Source organism: Larimichthys crocea, chromosome VI, assembly GCF_000972845.2.
Source record: "Larimichthys crocea isolate SSNF chromosome VI, L_crocea_2.0, whole genome shotgun sequence".
In the NCBI taxonomy this organism is placed as follows: domain Eukaryota; kingdom Metazoa; phylum Chordata; class Actinopteri; family Sciaenidae; genus Larimichthys; species Larimichthys crocea.
The window spans coordinates 23,098,991-23,120,790 of NC_040016.1; the positions used below are offsets into that span (position 1 = coordinate 23,098,991).

A 21,800-nucleotide genomic window follows, 5' to 3' on the forward strand; every position below is an offset into this window, starting at 1 on the left:
CCTGTGGAGCACACAGCGTGTCACATTCACACACTGACGTCACAGCGATCTGCAGAAATCTGGCTTCAGTGTCTTCCTCACTGCAGAGCTGGGTATTGAACCAGCGACCTGCTGATAACTTGAGACTGAAACAGGTTAAACCTGAAGTTTTTATAGTGGTAGTTGTAGTAGAAGGGCCTCTGTGTTTGGCTGGAATGCATGTTGGATTTTCTACCTAATTAACTTCCATTTCTGTCGCGCATGGCCGCCGCTCTCTGCACGATGGCTGCCGCGTTCGGCCCGTGAGCCGTCTGATCCGACAAACCAAGAGGCTTTGTTTGAGCCGAGGCCGAGCCGAGAGGATCCGACTCAGCAGAGCTGAACTCAATTACAGCTCAAAGCGAAGCAGCTTCTGGCTAATAAAACTAATTGGATCTTATTTTCACCACCAGGACGACAAACTGACCCTTTAAAATGTTTTTTATGCTCAACTTCACGAGAGTGCATCAGGCATCAGATCAACAGCACAGCATTCTGGGTACTTCACCTCCCACCTTGAAAACCTTGGTTTTTGTTGACCTGCAGTCGTTGTACTTCTCACCTGGCTGCAGTGACGTACAGGTGTACTCCAGGACCCTGTGACATCACATCATCATCAGAGATTCAGACTTTCTGACTTATGTCAAGACTTTAAACTTCAGACTTCACCTGTTGGACACTAAAACGATGTAGACAATAACTGTGATCGGTGAACGTCGACACAAGCAGCCAATCACAGTCCTTCTACTGTTAAACTGCAGCAGCACCATGTTCTGTTTTATATGAACCTTATGAGCTAATGTTCAACAACGTACCCAACAAGTCGGAAAAATGTTGATCCATGATGAAACCTTTACCAAAGTCCTTTTGTTGCCTAAACCTGATCCGGCTCAGACCACACGATTTGTGTCTGTTAATTCGGTCACTGAGTCAGATTAGGCTGTTACCGAGTGGCCAGAGAGAGTTGACCAACTCACGTTGCTCCTCGAGGTGCCGGTTCTCGTCATGTGTTCAGAAAACCCCCAAAATAAAGAAAAGATAACGGTGACCACTCCTCTGTTTCACGTGTGTCTGTCATAGCGGGCTATAATCAGGTCTACGTTGGTTACAACATAATTATAAAAACAATTTCCTAACGTATAAACGTCATTTCTAGGAGACATGGTCGGTTAATGTGTAGTTACAGTTGATGTGTGACATTCGCGCTGGTTAAGACTCGTTCAGGTAAATGGTTCCAGTTCTGTTTCTGTGTGAAGCTGCAGCTGTCAGGACTCAGTCTGACTCTGCAGCCTGAGGTTGGACTCCCATGCAGGTGAATTAAAGCCTCTTTGAGCTCCACGGTCCTGAACGTCAACACAGGAAGTGGATGGAGCTGTCGAGCAGCATACCTTAACCCAAAGTTAACAAGGCCAACACTGTTCTTGGCAAAAAAACACCAGCGTTTCTTTTTTTCCCACTTTGTGGTTTGGACGGGGTTGTTGTGGAATCAGCTGGGCTTCAGGCAGAACTCACAGTTAACTCCAAACACCTCCAACATTTGAAGATGCGTAAAGGCAAGAGATGTTTTCAGCTCTGTCCTTCAGCAGTTTTCTCCAAAAACAAACGAGGAAGCGTGGAAATAAACGAAGACATTAGAAGCACTCACTGATTCACGGCTGTGATTACTCAGAGGCCGAAGGAAACTGTAAATGTGCAGCTCACCATGATGAGGTTTATTTGGTGCCTGCAGCTGTAATTTCAGCAGTCATCTGTCCACAGCACTGAAGGCTTTGGTTAGCATGTTGGAGGGGTGAGGGGTGGTGAGGAGGGTGAGGGGTGGTGAGGAGGGTGAGGAGGGTGAGGGGCATTCTGCAGACGTTGGTGGAAAAAGCTCAACATGACCATGAAATGTACTGGGAACCACAGCGGCCATTATGGTGCATTTGATTACTGGAAGAACAGACAGATACGACACAGGGCTGCATCTCCAACATGAAGTCAGCTGGTTTGATTGGAGCCGGGTCTCCTTACATCTACTCAGGACATCATTACCCTGAATAGACCTGATAAAGACTGCTGGAAACTGGGTAGAAACCAGTCTATAATCTGACGGCTAACCTGGATGTGGACTGGTTTTGGTGTTTGTGGACTGGTTTTGGTGTTTGTGGACTGGTTTTGGTGTTTGTAGACTGGTTGTATTGTTTGTGGACTGGTTTTGGTGTATGTGGACTGGTTTTTGGTGTTTGTGGGCTGGTTTTTGGTGTATGTGGACTGGTTTTGGTGTATGTGGACTGGTTTTTGGTGTATGTGGACTGGTTTTTGGTGTATGTGGACTGGTTTTGGTGTTTGTGGACTGGTTTTTGGTGTATGTGGACTGGTTTTTGGTGTATGTGGACTGGTTTTTGGTGTATGTGGACTGGTTTTGGTGTTTGTGGACTGGTTTTTGGTGTATGTGGACTGGTTTTTGGTGTATGTGGACTGGTTTTGGTGTTTGTGGACTGGTTTTTGGTGTATGTGGACTGGTTTTTGGTGTATGTGGACTGGTTTTGGTGTTTGTGGACTGGTTTTGGGTTTTGGTGTATGTGGACTGGGTTTTGGTGTGTGTGGACTGGTTTTAGTGTATGTGGACTGGTTTTGGTGTTTGTGGACTGGTTTTGGGTTTTGGTGTATGTGGACTGGGTTTTGGTGTGTGTGGACTGGTTTTAGTGTATGTGGACTGGTTTTGGTGTTTGTGGACTGGTTTTGGGTTTTGGTGTATGTGGACTGGGTTTTGGTGTGTGTGGACTGGTTTTAGTGTATGTGGACTGGTTTTGGTGTTTGTGGACTGGTTTTGGGTTTTGGTGTATGTGGACTGGGTTTTGGTGTGTGTGGACTGGTTTTAGTGTATGTGGACTGGTTTTGGTGTTTGTGGACTGGTTTTGGGTTTTGGTGTATGTGGACTGGGTTTTGGTGTGTGTGGACTGGTTTTAGTGTATGTGGACTGGTTTTGGTGTTTGTGGACTGGTTTTGGGTTTTGGTGTATGTGGACTGGGTTTTGGTGTGTGTGGACTGGTTTTAGTGTATGTGGACTGGTTTTGGTGTTTGTGGACTGGTTTTGGGTTTTGGTGTATGTGGACTGGGTTTTGGTGTGTGTGGACTGGTTTTAGTGTATGTGGACTGGTTTTGGTGTTTGTGGACTGGTTTTGGTGTTTGTGGACTGGTTTTTGGTGTATGTGGACTGGTTCTGGTGTATGTGGACTGGTTTTGGGTTTTGGTGTATTTGGACTGGGTTTTGGTGTATGTGGACTGGTTTTTGGTGTTTGTGGACTGGTTTTGGGTTTTGGTGTATTTGGACTGGGTTTTGGTGTATGTGGACTGGTTTTGGTGTTTGTGGGCTGGTTTTGGTGTTTGTGGACTGGTTTTGGTGTTTGTGTACTGGGTTTTGGTGTTTGTGGACTGGTTTTGGTGTTTGTGGGCTGGTTTTGGTGTTTGTGGACTGGTTTTGGTGTTTGTGGGCTGGTTTTGGTGTTTGTGGACTGGGTTTTGGTGTTTGTGGACTGGGTTTTGGTGTTTGTGGACTGGTTTTGGTGTTTGTGGACTGGGTTTTTGTGTATGTGGACTGGTTTTGGTGTATGTGGACTGATGTGTATCAGCTCCACTGTCGCAGTGTTACATCGCCCTGCTGCTGTTCTCAGACCAGGATCAGTGTTTCCCTCAACAGCTGCTTCCAATTACTCACATAATACTCTCTCTCTCTCTTTTCCCACATCATAATAAACCCCCTCGCTCGCCCGCCCCGTCCAGTCATACGAGTGAATTTGTGGCATGTCGTCATTAATGTGAGGGAAAATGAAAAGGCACATGGAGCCTCGTCCCAACAGAGGAACCTACAAACTCTCTGCTGCTGTCCTGAAAATGTTGAGAGCGTCTCCTCGCTCAGGGTCTCATGTGACTTTGTCTGTAAAGTTAATAATTTAAATTTTTCATAAACGGCTCACGTGGAGCTGCTCTTCCTCTCCTGAAGTGGATTTGTTCAAATTGGAAACATATCCAGTTTTCCTGTTTCCCATGTCCCGGGCATCTTTTCCATCCCTCCCTCCAGCTCTGAGTCCTCGGGGAAAATCTCCTGATGGGTTGAGGTTTTTTTCCATTGCATTAGTGCAGTTTGTTGTCGTCGTGTTGGCTCTGTTCGAGGAGTTTTTCCGTTGTTGCTCAGTGGGTTTTGGTAACGGTACACTTGAAGCTTGACTGGTGAAGCTCCCAGACGTTTCTGGCTCTGGTTCACCAAACAGCTCTGCAGTGGAAAAACTAAAAGATGCTGATGCTGAGATGTAGACAGCAGAGCTGCAGTGTCGTCACTGTTCTTCTGGTTTCCATGATCAATATTACAACAGCAGAAATATTTAAGGATCCCAACTCGACAAGACTGTGACAACCAATCTGTTCAGTCCTGACAACCGCTGAACAGAACCACAGGTGGACTGGTTTTACTGTTGGTGGACTGGTTTTTACTGTTGGTGGACTGGTTTTTAATGTTGGTGGGCTGGTTTTAGTGGTTGTGGACTGGTTTTACTGTTGGTGGGCTGGTTTTAGTGGTTGTGGACTGGTTTTACTGTTGGTGGACTGGTTTTAGTGGTTGTTGACTGGTTTTAGTGGTTGTGGACTGGTTTTACTGTTGGTGGACTGGTTTTAGTGGTTGTTGACTGGGTTTAGTGGTTGTGGACTGGTTTTAGTGGTTGTGGACTGGTTTTAGTGGTTGTTGACTGGGTTTAGTGGTTGTGGACTGGTTTTAGTGGTTGTGGACTGGTTTTAGTGGTTGTGGACTGGTTTTATGGTGGTGGACTGGTTTTGGTTTTACTGTTGGTGGACTGGTTTTATGGTTGGTGGACTGGTTTCATGGTTGTGGACTGGTTTCCTGAGACCTTTCATTTGTTTTCTGACATGTCTTGTTTGGTCCTCGTTGTGTCCTCGTTGTGTCCTCGTTGTGTCCTCGGTGTCTTCCAGCCTCGCTGTCTCTCTGAGCTCTGATGTAAGACAGCGTGCACCTTAAACAGCCTTCATGTTTCCATAGAAACAAAGTGGAATGTAAACACCACAGATCCAGGTGTGATCCAGGTGTGACGTTGTTGGTCTCATGTGGAAACTTCTCGTGGACTTCCTGTTGGGGAACACAAAGCTCTGAGCTCGTTGTGTCTGCACAGTGACAGCAGGACAGGAAGTGTGTGACGGGATGTTTGACCCTTCAGAGGTGTTTCCAGCTCAGAGGAAGTGTGTGTGTGTGTGTGTGTGTGTGTGTGTGTGTGTGTGTGGGTTGTTTACAACCACGGCGGGAAATTCCTGCAGCAGCAGCCAGATGTTGCAGCAGTTTGTCTGCAGGACGGTTTGGCTCCTGCTCTGATTACAGTGACTTTAAATCCTCACCATCATTTTATCGTTCAAACTTTCTGTTCACTGGTTTTATTGTGTAAAAATCTTTAGAAAACACGGGCAGCCATCTTCAAATTCAGAATTTTGAGATTATTGGGTCATTTGATTGATGGACGGCGAGAACATCCTGAACATCCTGAACCTCCTGAACATCCTGAACATCCTGAACATCCTGAACCTCCTGAACATCGTAAAGTCTGTTCAGACCTGGTTTCAGCTCTGATTGTGAACCACCATCATCAGGCTCAGCTCTGCTTCCCTCAAACATCTGCATGATCCTGACAGTTATTGTGAGTCAGCAGATTCTTCATCATTTGTGTCTTCAGCACATGAAGAAAGAAACTTTTTATCACCGGCAACTTTTCTGTTGCTCGTGAAGAAAGAGCCCAAAAGTTAACTTCAAAGTTAAATTGGAGAAACTTTATTTATCTTCTGAATTATTTGAGCTCCATAACGTTACATGAAGTTAACTGTCTGTTTGAGTCTCCGGTTCAAGATAACCAAACGTGGACACAGGTCAAGGTTTCACATCCAGACTCTCCAGATCTTCCAAATCTTGTCCTGATGATGGTTTTCCAGCTGACTGACAGTCTGACAGAAATCTACCTGTTGTGCAGGTAACTCTGGTCAAACTGACATCCAGTCTTGCCAGTGTGCATTGAACCCGTTGGGTCGGACCCTCTGGGCTCCGGCATAAAGGCTCGGCTCAGCAGAATTCCTGTCGGCTTCTCTTTGGTCTTCATCGGTATCAGAGGTGTTTTCTCAGCCTGAGTCCGGCTGCTCAGTCGGATCAGGATCATTTCCACGACTCTGCGTGATCGCTCGGCCCGTGAACAACAACTGACACGCAGTTTATCTTTGACATTTTTTGGTTCACCTCAACGAGTTTTCCTGTACAAGCTTTCACATTCCTCTGAAGCTCAGCAACCAAACCGAGCCGGTCCAAAGATCCGCTGACCTGCCCTCAAACAAGCGATCCTTTCTCTTGTTTATCTCTGAGATAACCTTTTAAAGACTCTGAGCTTGTTTACAGCTGATCTGAAGCTCTTTAATCAGGTTTTTGGGACCACAAGGGGAACATTGTTCTCCTGAAACAGACGAAGGATTCAGACAGGACAGAAGGAAGGAGGTGTTTGACTTAAACTAGTTAAATTCTTAAAGTTAGGAGGCGTCTCGTGAACTGATTTCCAACTTGTTTTGTTCTCGACACACACTGTCTGCACTTAAAGTGAAGGTCAAGAGCTTTTTTATCAGATATGACGCTTGACGTAACAGCAGCAGTGAAACAATGTCAGGCCGAGCTCGGGTGGGAACCACACTAAAAAAACTTTTGTTCAAATCGAATGCATCTTTTCTGTGGACTTTACAGCCACGTACAGCAGATATAAATCTACAGCTGCTTCATGGAGACAGCTTCTCAGATTTCGTTTTGATTTGATTTGTATTTTTATATCTTATTCCGGTCGATGCCTTAAAGGTCCCAGGCATGAAATAGTCCGACACATATCCCCAACAATGAGATGTAACGTGTTAACCAGTGAGCTCGAGTTAGTTGAGGTAGTTATGAGGTTTTCTTACCTTTGGACAGAGCTAGGTTAGCTGTTCCCCATTTACAGACTAAAGCTGATTAGATGCTGCTCGTAGCTTCATATTTCCTGTCATCCATAACTTCATCATTTCGTTGTTAAAGTCAACATTTAATTTGTAACGTGACCTTCGTACTGAAACATTCAACAAAAAAAACAAAAACAGAGGTTATAAACTTCTTCCTGTTACTGAAATAAGTCCAGCTTGTGTTGAGTTTATTTTGAGCCGGTCCAGCCTGTGTTTACTCTGTGGTTGGACTCGGGCGTTTGGCTAACCGCTGAGTCCACTTCATTTCTGTGTGTTTACCTGTGAACTGGTCTGCAGACCAATGAAATACCTCAAATTCATGAACACACTGAGGTGTTTCCGTCACATCTCTGCCTCTTGGCTCAGAGATATTCTGCTGATATGTGGATACTATTAATCAATGAGGGTTGAAGGACCAACAGTGTTGTTCACCGTTTGTCATCTCCTTTCAGTAATCAGAGTTTTATCTCAGAGGGAAACAGAACAGCATGTGTTGGTTTACTGGAAACCTTCACCCAGATCATCAGTGTTAAATGTTGATGTTGGGTTTCAGTCATAGCTACACGGCAGTGGGGGACGCTGAGACTATGTCCAGGTTTTAGACAGTCTGTGATAGTCACGGAGACTACGTCCAGGTTTTAGACAGTCTGCGGGGACGTCCCGGAGACTACGTCCAGGTTTCAGACACTCTGTGGAGGATCATTTGAACTTCATGGTCTAATCCATCAGTACTGTCATTCATTCATAAAGTTGTTGAAGGCCGGGCAGCATCAGTGTGAGCATGCTGCTCTTCTCTCTGACAGTGAGTCTTGTGTTGTGATGGATGTTCTTGGGGCCAGAGGGCCTCGCAGCAGCATCTGGAGGCTGAATGAAAGGGCCGACGCTGGGCACTCGTCGCTGCTTTGTCCGGCCGTTCTTCCACTCTCTCTCTGTTGGAGGACAAAGGAGGTGGAAGAAGAGTGTGAGCAGCACGCACACAACCTCCATTCAGCAGTCATTGAGAAGCTCACAGTTGTTCTGGTTGGATTCGGCTTTTAGAGTCCAGTGACAAATATTGTTATGGTGCAGATCATTGGGATCATTTAGTCTAAGGAGAGTCCTCCAGGGGCCTCTGAGGGGCCCCCGAGAGCCCCCACAATATGGTAAGAAAGCCTTGACTCGGTTTGGACCTCCTGAGGCAAGAAAACATGTTTGAACACAGAAATGCTTGAGTTGTCGTCGGGGTATTTCAACCAACGAGGTCAAATTCTGGCAGTGATGATGATACTATGGAAGAAAGTTTTGGGCTGTATACAAGAGAAGTAGAAGATGGATTTATTTACTGATGTGAAATCTCTGCTGCTGTCGTTCAGCCTGGCCCGATCAATCCTCAATCAAACTCTTCACGTTCCTTCTGTTGCATGAAATTACGTGTTTGAAAGAAACACAAAGATTTGATGACCGTCTCGGTGTCGTGTGAATATCTTAAACCTTCACTCAAACTGACTATCACATCATAATCAGTCTGTTATGAAATGACCCTGCTGGAGTTGTTTGTGATGAAGCTCCAGGAGAGCCAACAGGAAGAAGACTGACTGATTGACCGTTTACTCAGGACCTGCAGATAACCTTCTGCTGGTTAAACCAAACTGCATTTGACCTGCCATCAAATGTGATTAGGCTCTGCAGCAGCGCCTGAATCTGTCAGCCTCCACGACACCAACAAACACTTCATTCAATTAACCGCCGATTAGAGCCCAGACTCGCTGCACGGCATGCTGGGAGATGTGAGGGTGGAGGGGCGGACACGAGCGTTACATTAACGTTCAGACAAGGTTTGTGTTTTTGGTTTGTCCAGCTGCAACTCTTCTTATTTTCACAATCTGTCACTGATCTGTAGCTCCAACGAAAAATCGTTTCTGTTTCTGTCTGCACGTCTTTCCCACTTTGTTCTGTTACGCAACATAAATTAAACATCACTTTGATCTCACCTCATCTCATTATCATGGATTATTTTGGCCAAAATATCTCAAATGAAATATCTCGTCTGTCCGACCGACAGTGGGTTTTTTCGTGTGCTTTCCTCGTACGACTGCAGTTGCGATTCAAACTTGGTGAGTGGAGAATAATTGAAGCAGGTTTGTCTGGTTGTTACTGGCTGAATGAAGTTTGCATGATCTCAGTGATTCCAGTGAAATCAGCTGATTTCAGTCTGGCTTCTGAGTGACTGATCGCAGATCAGCTGAACCACACGAAGTGTCTGTCAATGGGCTGCAGTGTTCTTCTCTTCTTCTGGATGTTTGAGGCTCTGCAGAGGAGGAAGCAGCTGCAGCGACCACACCAAACTCAACACTCTGCCCCACCTGAGTCCGGCGGGGGCCCCGCCCGTCTGCCCACGGTGCCAGGACAAGGACCCCAGTCAGCCAGGACAGGAAACAGACCCCCACCCAACATGCTGCCGCCCTACCCCGGCCCAGGCACACTTCCTCTGATGGGGGTGAAAGTGGCTGCTGGCTCCAGCCCCTCCACCTCCTCCTTATCGAAGCTGTTGCTTTGTTCCCATGGGGAGGTGGAGCGCTCATTTTGCTCCTTGGCGTCTCCCTGCAAAAACACAACACGACCCCTCCCCCACGTGTGCTGCACAATTAATCCCAAAGAAAAAGTCCAACAAGGAAAATCATTTCGCCTGGAGCCAGCGAGAGTTTCTTAACCTGAATCTCTTTAAATCTGAGAGCTTCTCCAGACACAACTCAGCAAGATGAATTTCAAATGAAAAGAGTTAGTTACAGAAACAAGAATGAAATACCAAAGAACATGAACAGTCATCATCTGTTTCCTGACAGACGAAGAGGAAGTCGGTGAAGAACACATGAGCTCGTCATAAATTAATGGTTCTTCATATTTATTGTATTTATTTGATCTGTATATATTTTTTTCCACAATCAGCCAACGAGCCCAAACAATGAAGAGGTGTGATTTTAGATTTCACACAGAGCGTCAACCATCAGCTGATGAGTTGATTTTGATTTTCATCAGAAGACTTGAAGATCCCTGAAGTCCATTTGAAGCAGAGATGTTTTAATATTCTGTTTCCAGACAGAACAACAGATTTCAACATGTCACATAAAGATGAAGAAACATTTTCAACTGTTCATTTCAACCGGAGAACCTTCTAAGAACATTTAGTAATCATAAATACGACGATAATTTGGATATCTAACAGGGAAATGAAGCCGGTTGTCAGAATTCAGCAGCCGTGCAGAAGTCATCAGTATGTTGTTTGAACTGATGGATCATGTGACTGAACACGGTGTGCACTCGTTGACCTGAGGGTGCGTGTTCGGCAGTCCGGGCTCCATGGAAAGTGTCAGGGCGGTGTTGCATATATTATATCACACCACAATTAACAGCATTTTTGTGTCTGTGCGTCGTCTGGACCCGTCAGTGCAGGAACGTTCTGGCACGTCACAACGGCAAAAACACATCCTGCTGGACTGAGAGACATTTGATCTGCAGGAACATGAAGGAACGTCAGAGTGTGGAGGAACACCGATGGTACGATTATAGTCAGAGGAAAAATCCTGGTTTGATGGTTTGAATATGTTCATTTATTCCACAACAGCAAGACGTTTCAAATCGGATCTTTCTGTTTGTCTTCTGCAGCTGAACTTCTTTTTCTGCTGCGGTGTTTGTTTGGAAAGATCTCTTCACTCACTGCTACTCCACGGATTGTAGGCGACAACCAATCATAACTCGCCGTGTATCACGGTCGTTTGGTACGAAATCAGCGTTTGGGGACGTCGTGCATGACGCCCTGTCTGTCAGGTTGTGTTGTTGTCGTGTCGTCTGAACTTTAAAGCTGAATATTTCTTTTAGTTTTCCCTAAAGGATATTAAACTGAAACTTCTTGATTGTTGTTTTCAGCATTTTGATTAAAAATATCTGAAATGCGTCGACACCAAACGACGTCTTTGAGCTCCACTTTTTGCATCAGATCGGTTTCCTTCACATGACATGTTGCAAATATATCAGAGTTTGTTTCTATAAGGTATAAAATGATATATATTAAACATAAGTGTGAGTGTGCAGGCTGGTGTTGGCCTGTGTATCTGCTGCTGCAGGAGGTGTTTGTGTTTCCTGCTCTTTGCTGCTGATCTGGACTTCCTGTTTCCTGCGTCCTCTCAGCCTGGAGACAAAAAAACAAAAACAAAACAATGAACCAGCGATTGTTTTAGTCGAGTTAACCCATCACTGATGTTTTCTGAAATTCTTTATTTGGATGAATTCATTCAGTCACATGATGCCTCGCATTAGGTGCCACTGCAGAGCGGCTCATCACTCAGAAGCTGATTCACTGTAAAACTTTAGACAGTCCAGATGTTTCTTCAGTGAACAAGGGAGACATTCATCCTGAACGTAACGTTAGAACTTTGGTTTGTTTACAGTCGTGTTGTTTGAAACAGTCACTCTGCGCTCTTGAACGCATCGAGTTTAACATCAGGCTGCCGGCGGCAGTGTTGGACCTGAAAGTCTCTTTAAACCATCAGCTGAAGTCCACTCGGTGAACAGGTGGCATTCCTCCACACCAACCGATCTGCGTATTAATCAAATTCTTTTCAATTCAGATCGGATGAATTCCTTCAATATGTCGGCCTCACGCCCGCCCGGGGGAGGGGAGGGGGAGGTGAGAGGGGTGAGGAGGGTCTTTGTTGGTAAAGAATGGGAGGGGTCGCCTGTGGCGGAGCGTCCCACAAGCTGGCAGATGGCAGATAGGATGAGCAAACAAAAGTGTACGGCAGACTTTGTCCATTCAGAGCCGGCCGTCTGAGCAACGAGACACAAAACAGGTCCGGCCTGAGGGGAGGACGGACGGGGGAGGACGGGGGAGGACGAGGGAGGACGGGGGAGTCAGTTCAAGAAAAAATAGATTTTATTTATGTTCAGCAAATTTTCACCAGAACAAGTTTTCCTCTCTCCAAAGACAGTTTGACAGGAGGATGCTGCTTCAACAGGTTTTAATGACCATGAACTTTTAGAACGTGACAATCCTGCTGTACTTTTACTTTTTTCTCCACACATAGTTTAATTATAATAATAATATAATAATAAGCTAACTAAACTGACTCAGCCCGGGACGCCAGGAGCCAAACACAGCAAGAAAACCACCTCGGCAGGCTGCTGTGTTCACTGTTAGACTGGACACTGCCGGTTCAGAGGTTCTGTCGCTGTGTTCACTGTTAGACTGGACACTGCTGGTTCAGAGGTTCTGTCGCTGTGTTCACTGTTAGACTGGACACTGCCGGTTCAGAGGTTCTGTCGCTGTGTTCACTGTTAGACTGGACACTGCCGGTTCAGAGGTTCTGTCGCTGTGTTCACTGTTAGACTGGACACTGCCGGTTCAGAGGTTCTGTCGCTGTGTTCACTGTTAGACTGGACACTGCCGGTTCAGAGGTTCTGTCGCTGTGTTCACTGTTAGACTGGACACTGCCGGTTCAGAGGTTCTGTCGCTGTGTTCACTGTTAGACTGGACACTGCCGGTTCAGAGGTTCTGTCGCTGTGTTCACTGTTAGACTGGACACTGCCGGTTCAGAGGTTCTGTCGCTGTGTTCACTGTTAGACTGGACACTGCCGGTTCAGAGGTTCTGTCGCTGTGTTCACTGTTAGACTGGACACTGCCGGTTCAGAGGTTCTGTCGCTGTGTTCACTGTTAGACTGGACACTGCCGGTTCAGAGGTTCTGTCGCTGTGTTCACTGTTAGACTGGACACTGCCGGTTCAGAGGTTCTGTCGCTGTGTTCACTGTTAGACTGGACACTGCCGGTTCAGAGGTTCTGTCGCTGTGTTCACTGTTAGACTGGACACTGCCGGTTCAGAGGTTCTGTCGCTGTGTTCACTGTTAGACTGGACACTGCCGGTTCAGAGGTTCTGTCGCTGTGTTCACTGTTAGACTGGACACTGCCGGTTCAGAGGTTCTGTCGCTGTGTTCACTGTTAGACTGGACACTGCCGGTTCAGAGGTTCTGTCGCTGTGTTCACTGTTAGACTGGACACTGCCGGTTCAGAGGTTCTGTCGCTGTGTTCACTGTTAGACTGGACACTGCCGGTTCAGAGGTTCTGTCGCTGTGTTCACTGTTAGACTGGACACTGCCGGTTCAGAGGTTCTGTCGCTGTGTTCACTGTTAGACTGGACACTGCCGGTTCAGAGGTTCTGTCGCTGTGTTCACTGTTAGACTGGACACTGCCGGTTCAGAGGTTCTGTCGCTGTGTTCACTGTTAGACTGGACACTGCCGGTTCAGAGGTTCTGTCGCTGTGTTCACTGTTAGACTGGACACTGCCGGTTCAGAGGTTCTGTCGCTGTGTTCACTGTTAGACTGGACACTGCCGGTTCAGAGGTTCTGTCGCTGTGTTCACTGTTAGACTGGACACTGCTGGTTCAGAGGTTCTGTTGCTGTGTTCACTGTTAGACTGGACACTGCTGGTTCAGAGGTTCTCTCTCTGTGTTCACTGTTAGACTGGACACTGCTGGTTCAGAGGTTCTGTTGCTGCTATAAATGCAGATCACTGTCCTCGACAAACATGAAATGAGGATGTGGACTTCCTGTTTCATGGAGACTTTAAGCACTTCTTCTTCTTCTTCTTCTCTGCTTGTTGTCTCGGTCGGGCGTTCCAGCTGTCGAGGTTCTCTTCAGTGTTTTCTGTCCTCGTTTCACTTGAGGAGGTCAAAGGTCATTGATGCGTTCAGGGTCAGCAGTGCATTGTGTTGCTGTTGGCTCTCTCCGCCCTCTCACCACCTCCTTCCTCAGCTCCTTAGCTCTGGGACAGGATGGGCGTCGCCCTGCCTGAACCTCAAGTCCGCCGTGACCTTTGACCTCCTGCTGGCTCGCTCAGGAAATGAGCCCTCAGAGCTCTGCCACGTTCTGAGGAGGTTGTGATGATGAACGTCAGATCAGAGGTCATGGAAAGTCCTGGAAAAGTACTGAAATCTTTTCAAGCCTCTCCTTTCACACGAGGCTGAAGTGTTGCAGAGCGTAGCCTCTTCCTTCAGGATGTTGACCACGGTCAGCTCAGTCCAGTCTGCTGGTCTTGGTCCAGTCTGCTGGTCTTGGTCCAGTCTGCTGGTCTTGGTCTTGGTTTGTTTTATGGGGGTCTGCCTGTCTTGGTCTTCCTCAGTCAAATCAACTGGTTTCATTTTATTCTTCTCTGATGAAAGACGTCTGTCTGTCTGTCTCTGTCTGTCTGTCTCTGTCTGTCTGTCTGTCTGTCTCTGTCTGTCTCTGTCTGTCTCTGTCTGTCTCTCTGTCTGTCTCAGCTCGGTCTGTTCAGTGCTCGATTTAAAAAAAGAAAGAAAATGACTTCACATACCAGAAAACCCAAATAAACAAAGACGGAGTGAGGTCTGCTGTGAGACGTCATGGAAGAGGAGGAGGAAGGAGGAGGAGGAAGGAGGAGGAGGAAGGAGGGAGGAGGAGGAGGAGGGTTTATACAAAAGCAAAGTCTGTGCTGGAGCTCATGAAGCTCCTCCCTCTCCTCTCTGTTCTCCCCCAACAGATGATCCAGAGTGACGGGAGAGGGCGAGCGACATAGACTAACAGACAGAGAGAGAGAGAGAGAGCAGCTGGAGGCGCCGGAGAGAGCTTCAGTCAGAGAGAGAGAGGAGGACGGAGGAGGAGGACGAGGAGCATGAGGAGTTAGTGAAGAAGAGAAAGAGGTAAAAATGATTTCTGTACTCTGACTTTTTATGATCAGCTGTTAGTACTGAGCATACAAGTACTCAGAACAGTAGCAGGTACTGCAGTAATTGTAGTTAGTTACTACAGTTACTGCAGTATCTGTAGTAATTGAGTCAACACTTTCAAATCTGCAGCGAGTAGAAAATGAAAGAAATCATTTGATCAAATATGAATCATCCAAGATGTTCAGCTGTGGTGACGTGAATAGAAAGTTTCATTTATTTAAACTTCATTAAATGGTGTCAGCTGTCTCGCATGTACGAGCAGCCCTGAACACACAAACTGAACTGACTGCAGACAGAGATGTTTCTCTGTTACATGAGAAGGCCAGCGTGACGTGAGGAGGCTGCAATGCAGCTGAAGTTTACAGACTGGACCTTTAAGTATTCAGATTTCACTCAGCGCTCACGTTACTGTGCGAGCTTTAACACACACACACGGCCTTCATCATCGTTCTTTCAAAAACGTTTGAACCTGATGAGAACTTTGAAGGAGGACTGTCCTCGAGTGATGTCATTTGAGTCAGCATTGGTTGACGACAGCGACGAGTTTGAAACCGTAATAACCGTCCTTCGGTCTGACGATGTCTTCTTCCTGCAGGTCTCGATGGGAAACACAGACAGTCACAGCAGCAGCTTCGCCTCTCCCGCCAAGTCCTCCTGCGCGCTGAGGTTCTCCTCCAGGAGGGAGGAGGTGCCGTCGGCTCGCAGCTGGTGGAGGAGCAGCCAGGGAGGCAGCAGGAGCCGAGGGAGGAGCTCCTGGCATTATGAACACGCGACCAGAGTAGGCGCCAAGCTGGGAGCTGGATCTCCTCAGAGGTTCGTCCGAGGGGAGCGGGCACCGGGCAGGAGCCAGTTTGGGTACTTGGACAATGGCAGCGGGAGTAACGGGAGTCGTGGCGAGCGGACGACGCTGGAGAGCGGCGGCAGCCCGAAGGTGCTGCTCAGCAAAGACGGCAGCATGAGGGTGGAGTTCACCAACGCCAGGGTCGGCACTATGGAGCCACAAGGGCTGGCTGGCCTCCCCGCCACCGCCGCCACGTCTGCCCCGGTCGCCGACGCCTCCCTGCGCACCAGCAAAGGCAGCTCACTCAGCTCCGACGGCTCCTGGTACGACTCGCCGTGGGGGGGCGGCGGCGAGCTGGCCGACAACGTGTTCGTGTGCGGGGAGAGTGGCTACACCACGTACTCCTCCACCCGCACAGAGGAGACCGCCACCACCAGCAGCGGGTACAACACTTTCTTCTCAGCTCAGGACTCCAGCCTCGTCTTCCCCGCCACCGACACCACCGAGTTCACCTCCACCGCTGGTTACAACACCTGCTCCTCCGGCCGGACGGAGGACAGCGGCATCGGAGACTCTGTGATCCTGCCGGCCGACCTCAGAGACTTCAGCCTGGTTTCACCTTCCACCACCTCCCTGGACAACGTTTACTCCAGCCACAACACGCTACCTGCCTTCCCCACCACGCCGGACGCCTCCCTGCAGCAACAGAGGGCCGCCGTGTCCTCCGCGGCGCTGCTGGATGATGTCATCCAGGAGGAGGAGGGCTCAGGAGGAGGCGTGGAGCAGCTATACTCCTCCCTCACGTTACCCTGCCGCAGGGCTGAGCCTGTCAACGCCGCCGCCGCCACCGGGAACAACCGCAAAGACTTCCTGAAGAGCCGAATCAGACGAATCAGCGACTGGACAGGAAGTCTGAGCAGGAAGAAGAGGAGGATCCAGGTGAGACGGCAGAGGATTTCAAATGTCGTGAAGTAGTGTGGCATCATGGGAGTTGTAGTTTTCATTGATAATCTATCTGACACGTTTAGTTTAGATGGAAACGCAGCGTTACTGTAGAAATGTTGCAGATCGACCTTTAATGTGAAAATAACGACCTGACTTTAAAGTCTGCAGAATGATTCGTGTCAGCGTGTTCTGCTTTAACAAATCACATTAACACTCAGTAATGAAGGGGAGCGCTGCGCTCGTTAACACAAACTCAAAATGCTCGTTAACTTTTTACAAGTCGTTTTTTAAATTTCCGTTTATTTCATTTGTGTCTGAATCAGCTGGAGTTTTAAGGAAATAGTGCGTTTGTTGGGGACTATTTTCAGCGGCGGATGAATCCACATGGAGCTGTAGAGAGTTCATTTATTCTGAGAGTTTATTTATTAAAGAAGGAAGCTGTTACCAGATCTGTTGTCTCGTCTGATTCCTCCTCAGGAGCCGTACGGCAGCGACACCTCCGACGTTTTCGTCAACTGTGGCACACTGTGGTCCTCCAACCCTCTCCACGCTCTGAACCAGCACCAGCTCCCAGCCGGCTCCTCCAGGAGCCTGAACCTGAACCACCAGAGCAGTGACGCCCAGAGGCAGAACATCTACGACAACTTCATGCAGGAGCTGGAGACGGGCTGCAGCAGCGCCGCCGACCGCACCGAGCCGTCAGAGGGGGATGGAGACGAGGAGGAGGAGGAGGGAGAGGAAGGAGAGGAGGAGGAGATGGACGGGGAGGTGGAGGTGAGAGGAAGCGAGCAGTTGGATGTCCTGTTTGAGAAGGAGCAGGGTGTGGTACGACGGGCTGGGTGGCTCTCCTTTAAAGCTCTCATCACCGTCAACAAGGACAGGAAGCTGGAGCTGGTGGCTCGCCGCAAGTGGAGACACTACTGGGTCACGCTGAAAGGTACGCTGCGACCCGGACCACGACACACCGAGGGGAACACAAAGATGTTTCAGCGTGTTAAATAATCGATCCTCTGCCCCATCAGGTTGCACTCTGCTGTTTTATGAGACATACGGGAAAAACGTCAGCGCCGATCAGGAGATTTCTCCTCGTTACGCTCTGCTGGCCGACGACAGCATCGTCCAGGCCGTCCCCGAACATCCCAAGAAGGAACACGTCTTCTGTCTGAGCAACTCGCACGGAGACATCTACCTGTTCCAGGTGAGGCAACCGCTCACGCACACTTCAACGCAGCGTTGCCAGTTTGGGTTGGAAGGTTTTAGGAACGTTTGTTGGTACATTTAACTGCAAAACTGTTCATTTATTATATTTTCAGGCGTCCTCGAACGCATCACAGTTAAGTTTCTTTCTATGTTTGAATCCTCCTTTTTCTGTCTGACTTCTGATCGTTGCCTCTTCCCGTCCTCATCGTCGCCTGTCACCTCCGGCCCTCGGCGGTGTGGATGAATGGATGTAGGATTGTGGCACGTGCTGCTGCCAGCTTCACACCGCCGACACTCGAGGGCCGCTGGATGAAGTCCAACACAGACGTGGGTTGTAGTTTGAGTCCGACTGCTCTGCAGACAAAGCTAAAGCTGAGTTTGGGTTGTTCAGTTAGTCAGGCTGCACAGGGATCAGCGTGGATCAAGCGGACCAGAGTGGACCTACACAGACTTTCCAGAGTGGCTCGACGTAGCGTAGCAGCCTTGAGGGTGATGAGTATTATTTTGGCTCAAGAGAAGCCAACGTAGAAAAAGCAGGCTAGCAGTTTCCCCCTGCTCCCAGTCTTTTTGCTAAGCTAAGCTAAAAACCTCCGGACACTTAAAACTGATCTCGTCATCAGTCGTGTGTATTTACATTCTAGATATTTACTCTCCAATGAACAGAAAGAAACTGATAAACACTTGAAGTCTTTAATTCAGGGTCAGAGGTCACAGAGCCGGTCTAAAAATAGACACAGCACGTTTCCAGCGGTGTTGACCTCGAGCGGACGTTTATCTTCTTCTTGGAGCTGTTTACGAGCTCAGGGCACTTTTTTATTCCCAGAGTAACTCTCACTCCTTCAGCTCTCGAGCGTTTACGGACACACAAATCACACGCCGGGCCATCTACGACTCGTCTCCATGGTTCCCGGGAGGGGGAGCACCGAGGTGTCGAGAGCTTTTGTCAGGAGCTGAAAGGGGCTGAAGATGGAGGGTGGAGGAGGGTGAAAGCCCGCTAATGGAAGTCACGACACCCGGCTAATTACTGCAACAAATGTTGCTCTTAATGACAACGACCCCGACGGCGAGCCGCTTAATCCTCCGACACAAAAACACCAAATGAGAGCTGCTGTTTTTATTTTTATGTCCAGAGAAGTTTTCCTCTGAAATCCTCTGAGCCCATCGGGCCGCAGGTTGTTTCTCACTGATCATTAACGCCCGCAGGAATGTGAAGAGAAAACCAAATGTTCAACGTTCATCATCGACTGACAGGACGCAGTCCAAACCTTTCTGCATCAAGCTCTGCCAGACGAGTGTTGTTACACAGACAGTGTCCTCATCGCCATCACACACATGTTGACTTTATTAACAGATTCAGGACTGATCCAGCACCATGGTGAAGAACCAGCTGTGTCTGAGCCGGACTCGGTCTGTGCTGCAAAATAGAGACAGCATTTAGTTTGTGTCTGTTTGTTTTAGACTTCAGACTTCCTGTGGCTCTCTGGTCAGAGGCGTTACACGGACAACAGCTGAAATATTTAATGATTTAAAGGACTCGTTGCTCAAAGACCTGCAGTCTGACTTTCTGTCTGTCCTCGTCCCGTCCAGGCCACCAACCAGACCGACCTGGAGAACTGGGTGACGGCGATCCACTCGGCGAGCGCCTCGCTGATAGCGAAGCGTCAGGGGAAGGAGGACACACTTCGTCTGCTGCGCTGCCAGAGCCGCTCGCTGCTGCACAAGATCGACATGGACGGGAAGATGAAGAAGATGGCCGAGCTGCAGCTGTCCGTCATCAAGGAGCCAAAGAACAGGAAGGCTGTGGAGAGCCAGGTCAGTGTGAGAGGGCCAACTAAAGTTAAGATCCCCTGAGATGTCACAGGTTCAATTCCCTTCGAGGTTCAGTGGGTTCACCGAGGCAGGAGAAGGTTCATACTTACAAACAGCAGCTTCACGGCTCCCACACGTCAAACTAACACGCAACATTCAGGGCAAAAATAAAACATCCTGTAAGACTTTCAAAATAAAACATTTCACTGTTCGGTTTAGGCAGGAAAAGAAGCTGAAGTTGACTTTTGGTTTCACAGACACGAGCAGAAGTTTCTCCAGATAAAAGTTCTGCTGGTTTGACTTTCTCGCTCTTCATACGACGTCACCTGACCTCCACGCCCCACCAGAATATTATGGACTATGTGATTTCATTCATCTGTTTCAGTCCTGTAATTTACAAGATACACTCCGACTAACTGAAAAATCATCCTTCATTAATGACTCAATAAGTCATCATGGTCTATACAGTAAACTCTTTTGGACTCTTCGTCCAGAATCAGGTGTTGATGGATCCACAGGATGTGGACTGAAGTCACTCCGACACATTCGAGGTTCACTTCAGGTCAAAAACGACCTGATGGAGATCCAACAGAAACATTTGTGTTCAGATATTTATGATGTTCAACGGTTCAAATCATTTCACATTTGTTTGTTTTGAAGATCCGTTAACAGACGCGATGACTGGAGCAGATTCTTTGGCTTGTAATAAGTCAAGAGTCATTTTCCACTCTGTGTCTGGGACGTTATCCTGAGTCAGAGTGTTTTCTTTAAGTAGAGACAGTGAAGTCAGAAAGGTGAAAGACAAACCTGCAGTGATGATCATCTGCTGGCAGCGTGAGCGTCTCTGCGAGCCAGAGGAAACTGTTTGAGACGTCTTTACATAACAAACAGCCTGGAGGACGTTCTGGCAGCTGCAGAGCAGCGCCGTCTCACATGGGCTCAGTTTAATATCTGTTCCAGATGTTTCGGGCTCTTACCGGCAGCCTGAAACAACAAACGCTTTCCCGCTAACGATGGAGCCAGATGAGGCCGTTGTAGAGTGACATCATGAACCAAATGTTGAGGCGGCGACAGCGGCTCGCCGTCCAAACCCGGGTGAGAAAAAACACACCGCGAGCCGGCCGGGTGACTTTAAAAAAATCACAGCACGCCGTTTTCTTAACGCTGCAGTAGACACTTTGAATTTTGTCTCCTGAGGATAATCCTTCAGACAGCTGACCAATGAAAGCTTCCAAACCAGCCTCTTTCATCAATGCATTGTTCATAATGAAGTGAAACCACCTTTCAACGTTCTTCACACAGACAGAAGATAACAACAGAAAATAGCTAATAGACGTTTGCATGAGAAGACCCTATTCAGAAGGCCTGCTTTAAAACTACAACTACAGGTTAAAACTACAACTACAGTTCAAAACTACAACTACAGGTTAAAACTACAGCTACAGGTTGAAACTACAACTACAGTTTAAAACTACAGCTACAGTTTAAAACTACAACTACAGTTTAAAACTACAACTACAGTTCAAAACTACAGCTACAGGTTAAAACTACAACTATAGGTTAAAACTACAACTACAGGTTAAAACTACAACTACAGTTCAAAACTACAGCTACAGTTTAAAACTACAACTACAGGTTAAAACTACAGCTACAGTTTAAAATTACAGCTACAGTTTAAAACTACAACTACAGTTCAAAATTACAGCTACAGTTTAAAACTACAACTACAGGTTAAAACTACAGTTTATACCAAAACACCTGTCCCAGTGATCTGCGTCCTCCGTGTCAGCTGATTTGTCCTTGGTACATCAGAGGAAACCAAAAGGTTTTTATTTTAAATGCATTTACTTAAAATGTGTATTTCTAAAAGTTTTTAAACTTGATTTCTGAAAATCATCTTGCGACCCCTCCTTTGCTGCCTTGCGACCTCCCGGGGGTTCCCCACCCCCCCTTTGGGAACCAGTGGTTTCTACAGGGACATGAAGGCTAACAAGGCTTAGCTTGGTTATTGGCATGATCACATCCAGAGGTTTCATTGATCGAACAGATCAGTAAACTCTCAGGCTTCCTTCGGAGCGCTGGATCAACTCCCTTAGCACTGATGAAAAGCTTTGAAATGACTTCCTGATGAGCAGCCGAGCGGTCGCTGATGAAATGTTGCAGTAAATTACATCGTCTCATTTAGCAGCTGGTTAATCTGTTTCTTGTGAACTGTGAAACTGATCCCAGCGCTGCTGTTTGAACTCGGCTCCTCTGACGGGAGATTAGAGGCTAATCTTACTGCTCGACATTCAATTACACAAGAACCGAGCTGAGGTCGGAAAATAGAGGAAAG

General features: G+C 47.6%; 1 protein-coding gene across 2 annotated transcripts in view; it reads left to right on the plus strand.

Moving 5' to 3' along the window:
* LOC104924071 (T-lymphoma invasion and metastasis-inducing protein 2) overlaps positions 1–21,800 on the plus strand; it is a 34,641-nt gene that overhangs the window by 880 nt on the left and 11,961 nt on the right. The window contains exons 1-5 of one of the 2 annotated variants that reach the window (XM_027279406.1): positions 14,547–14,703; positions 15,326–16,450; positions 16,934–17,393; positions 17,479–17,654; positions 19,244–19,468. In XM_027279406.1, coding sequence (XP_027135207.1) covers positions 15,332–16,450; positions 16,934–17,393; positions 17,479–17,654; positions 19,244–19,468 — 1,980 coding nt within the window. In that variant the 5' untranslated portion in view covers positions 14,547–14,703; positions 15,326–15,331. Of the gene's footprint in view, positions 1–14,546; positions 14,704–15,325; positions 16,451–16,933; positions 17,394–17,478; positions 17,655–19,243; positions 19,469–21,800 lie in introns of those variants that run through there. The other variant, XM_027279408.1, reaches the window with a different exon arrangement.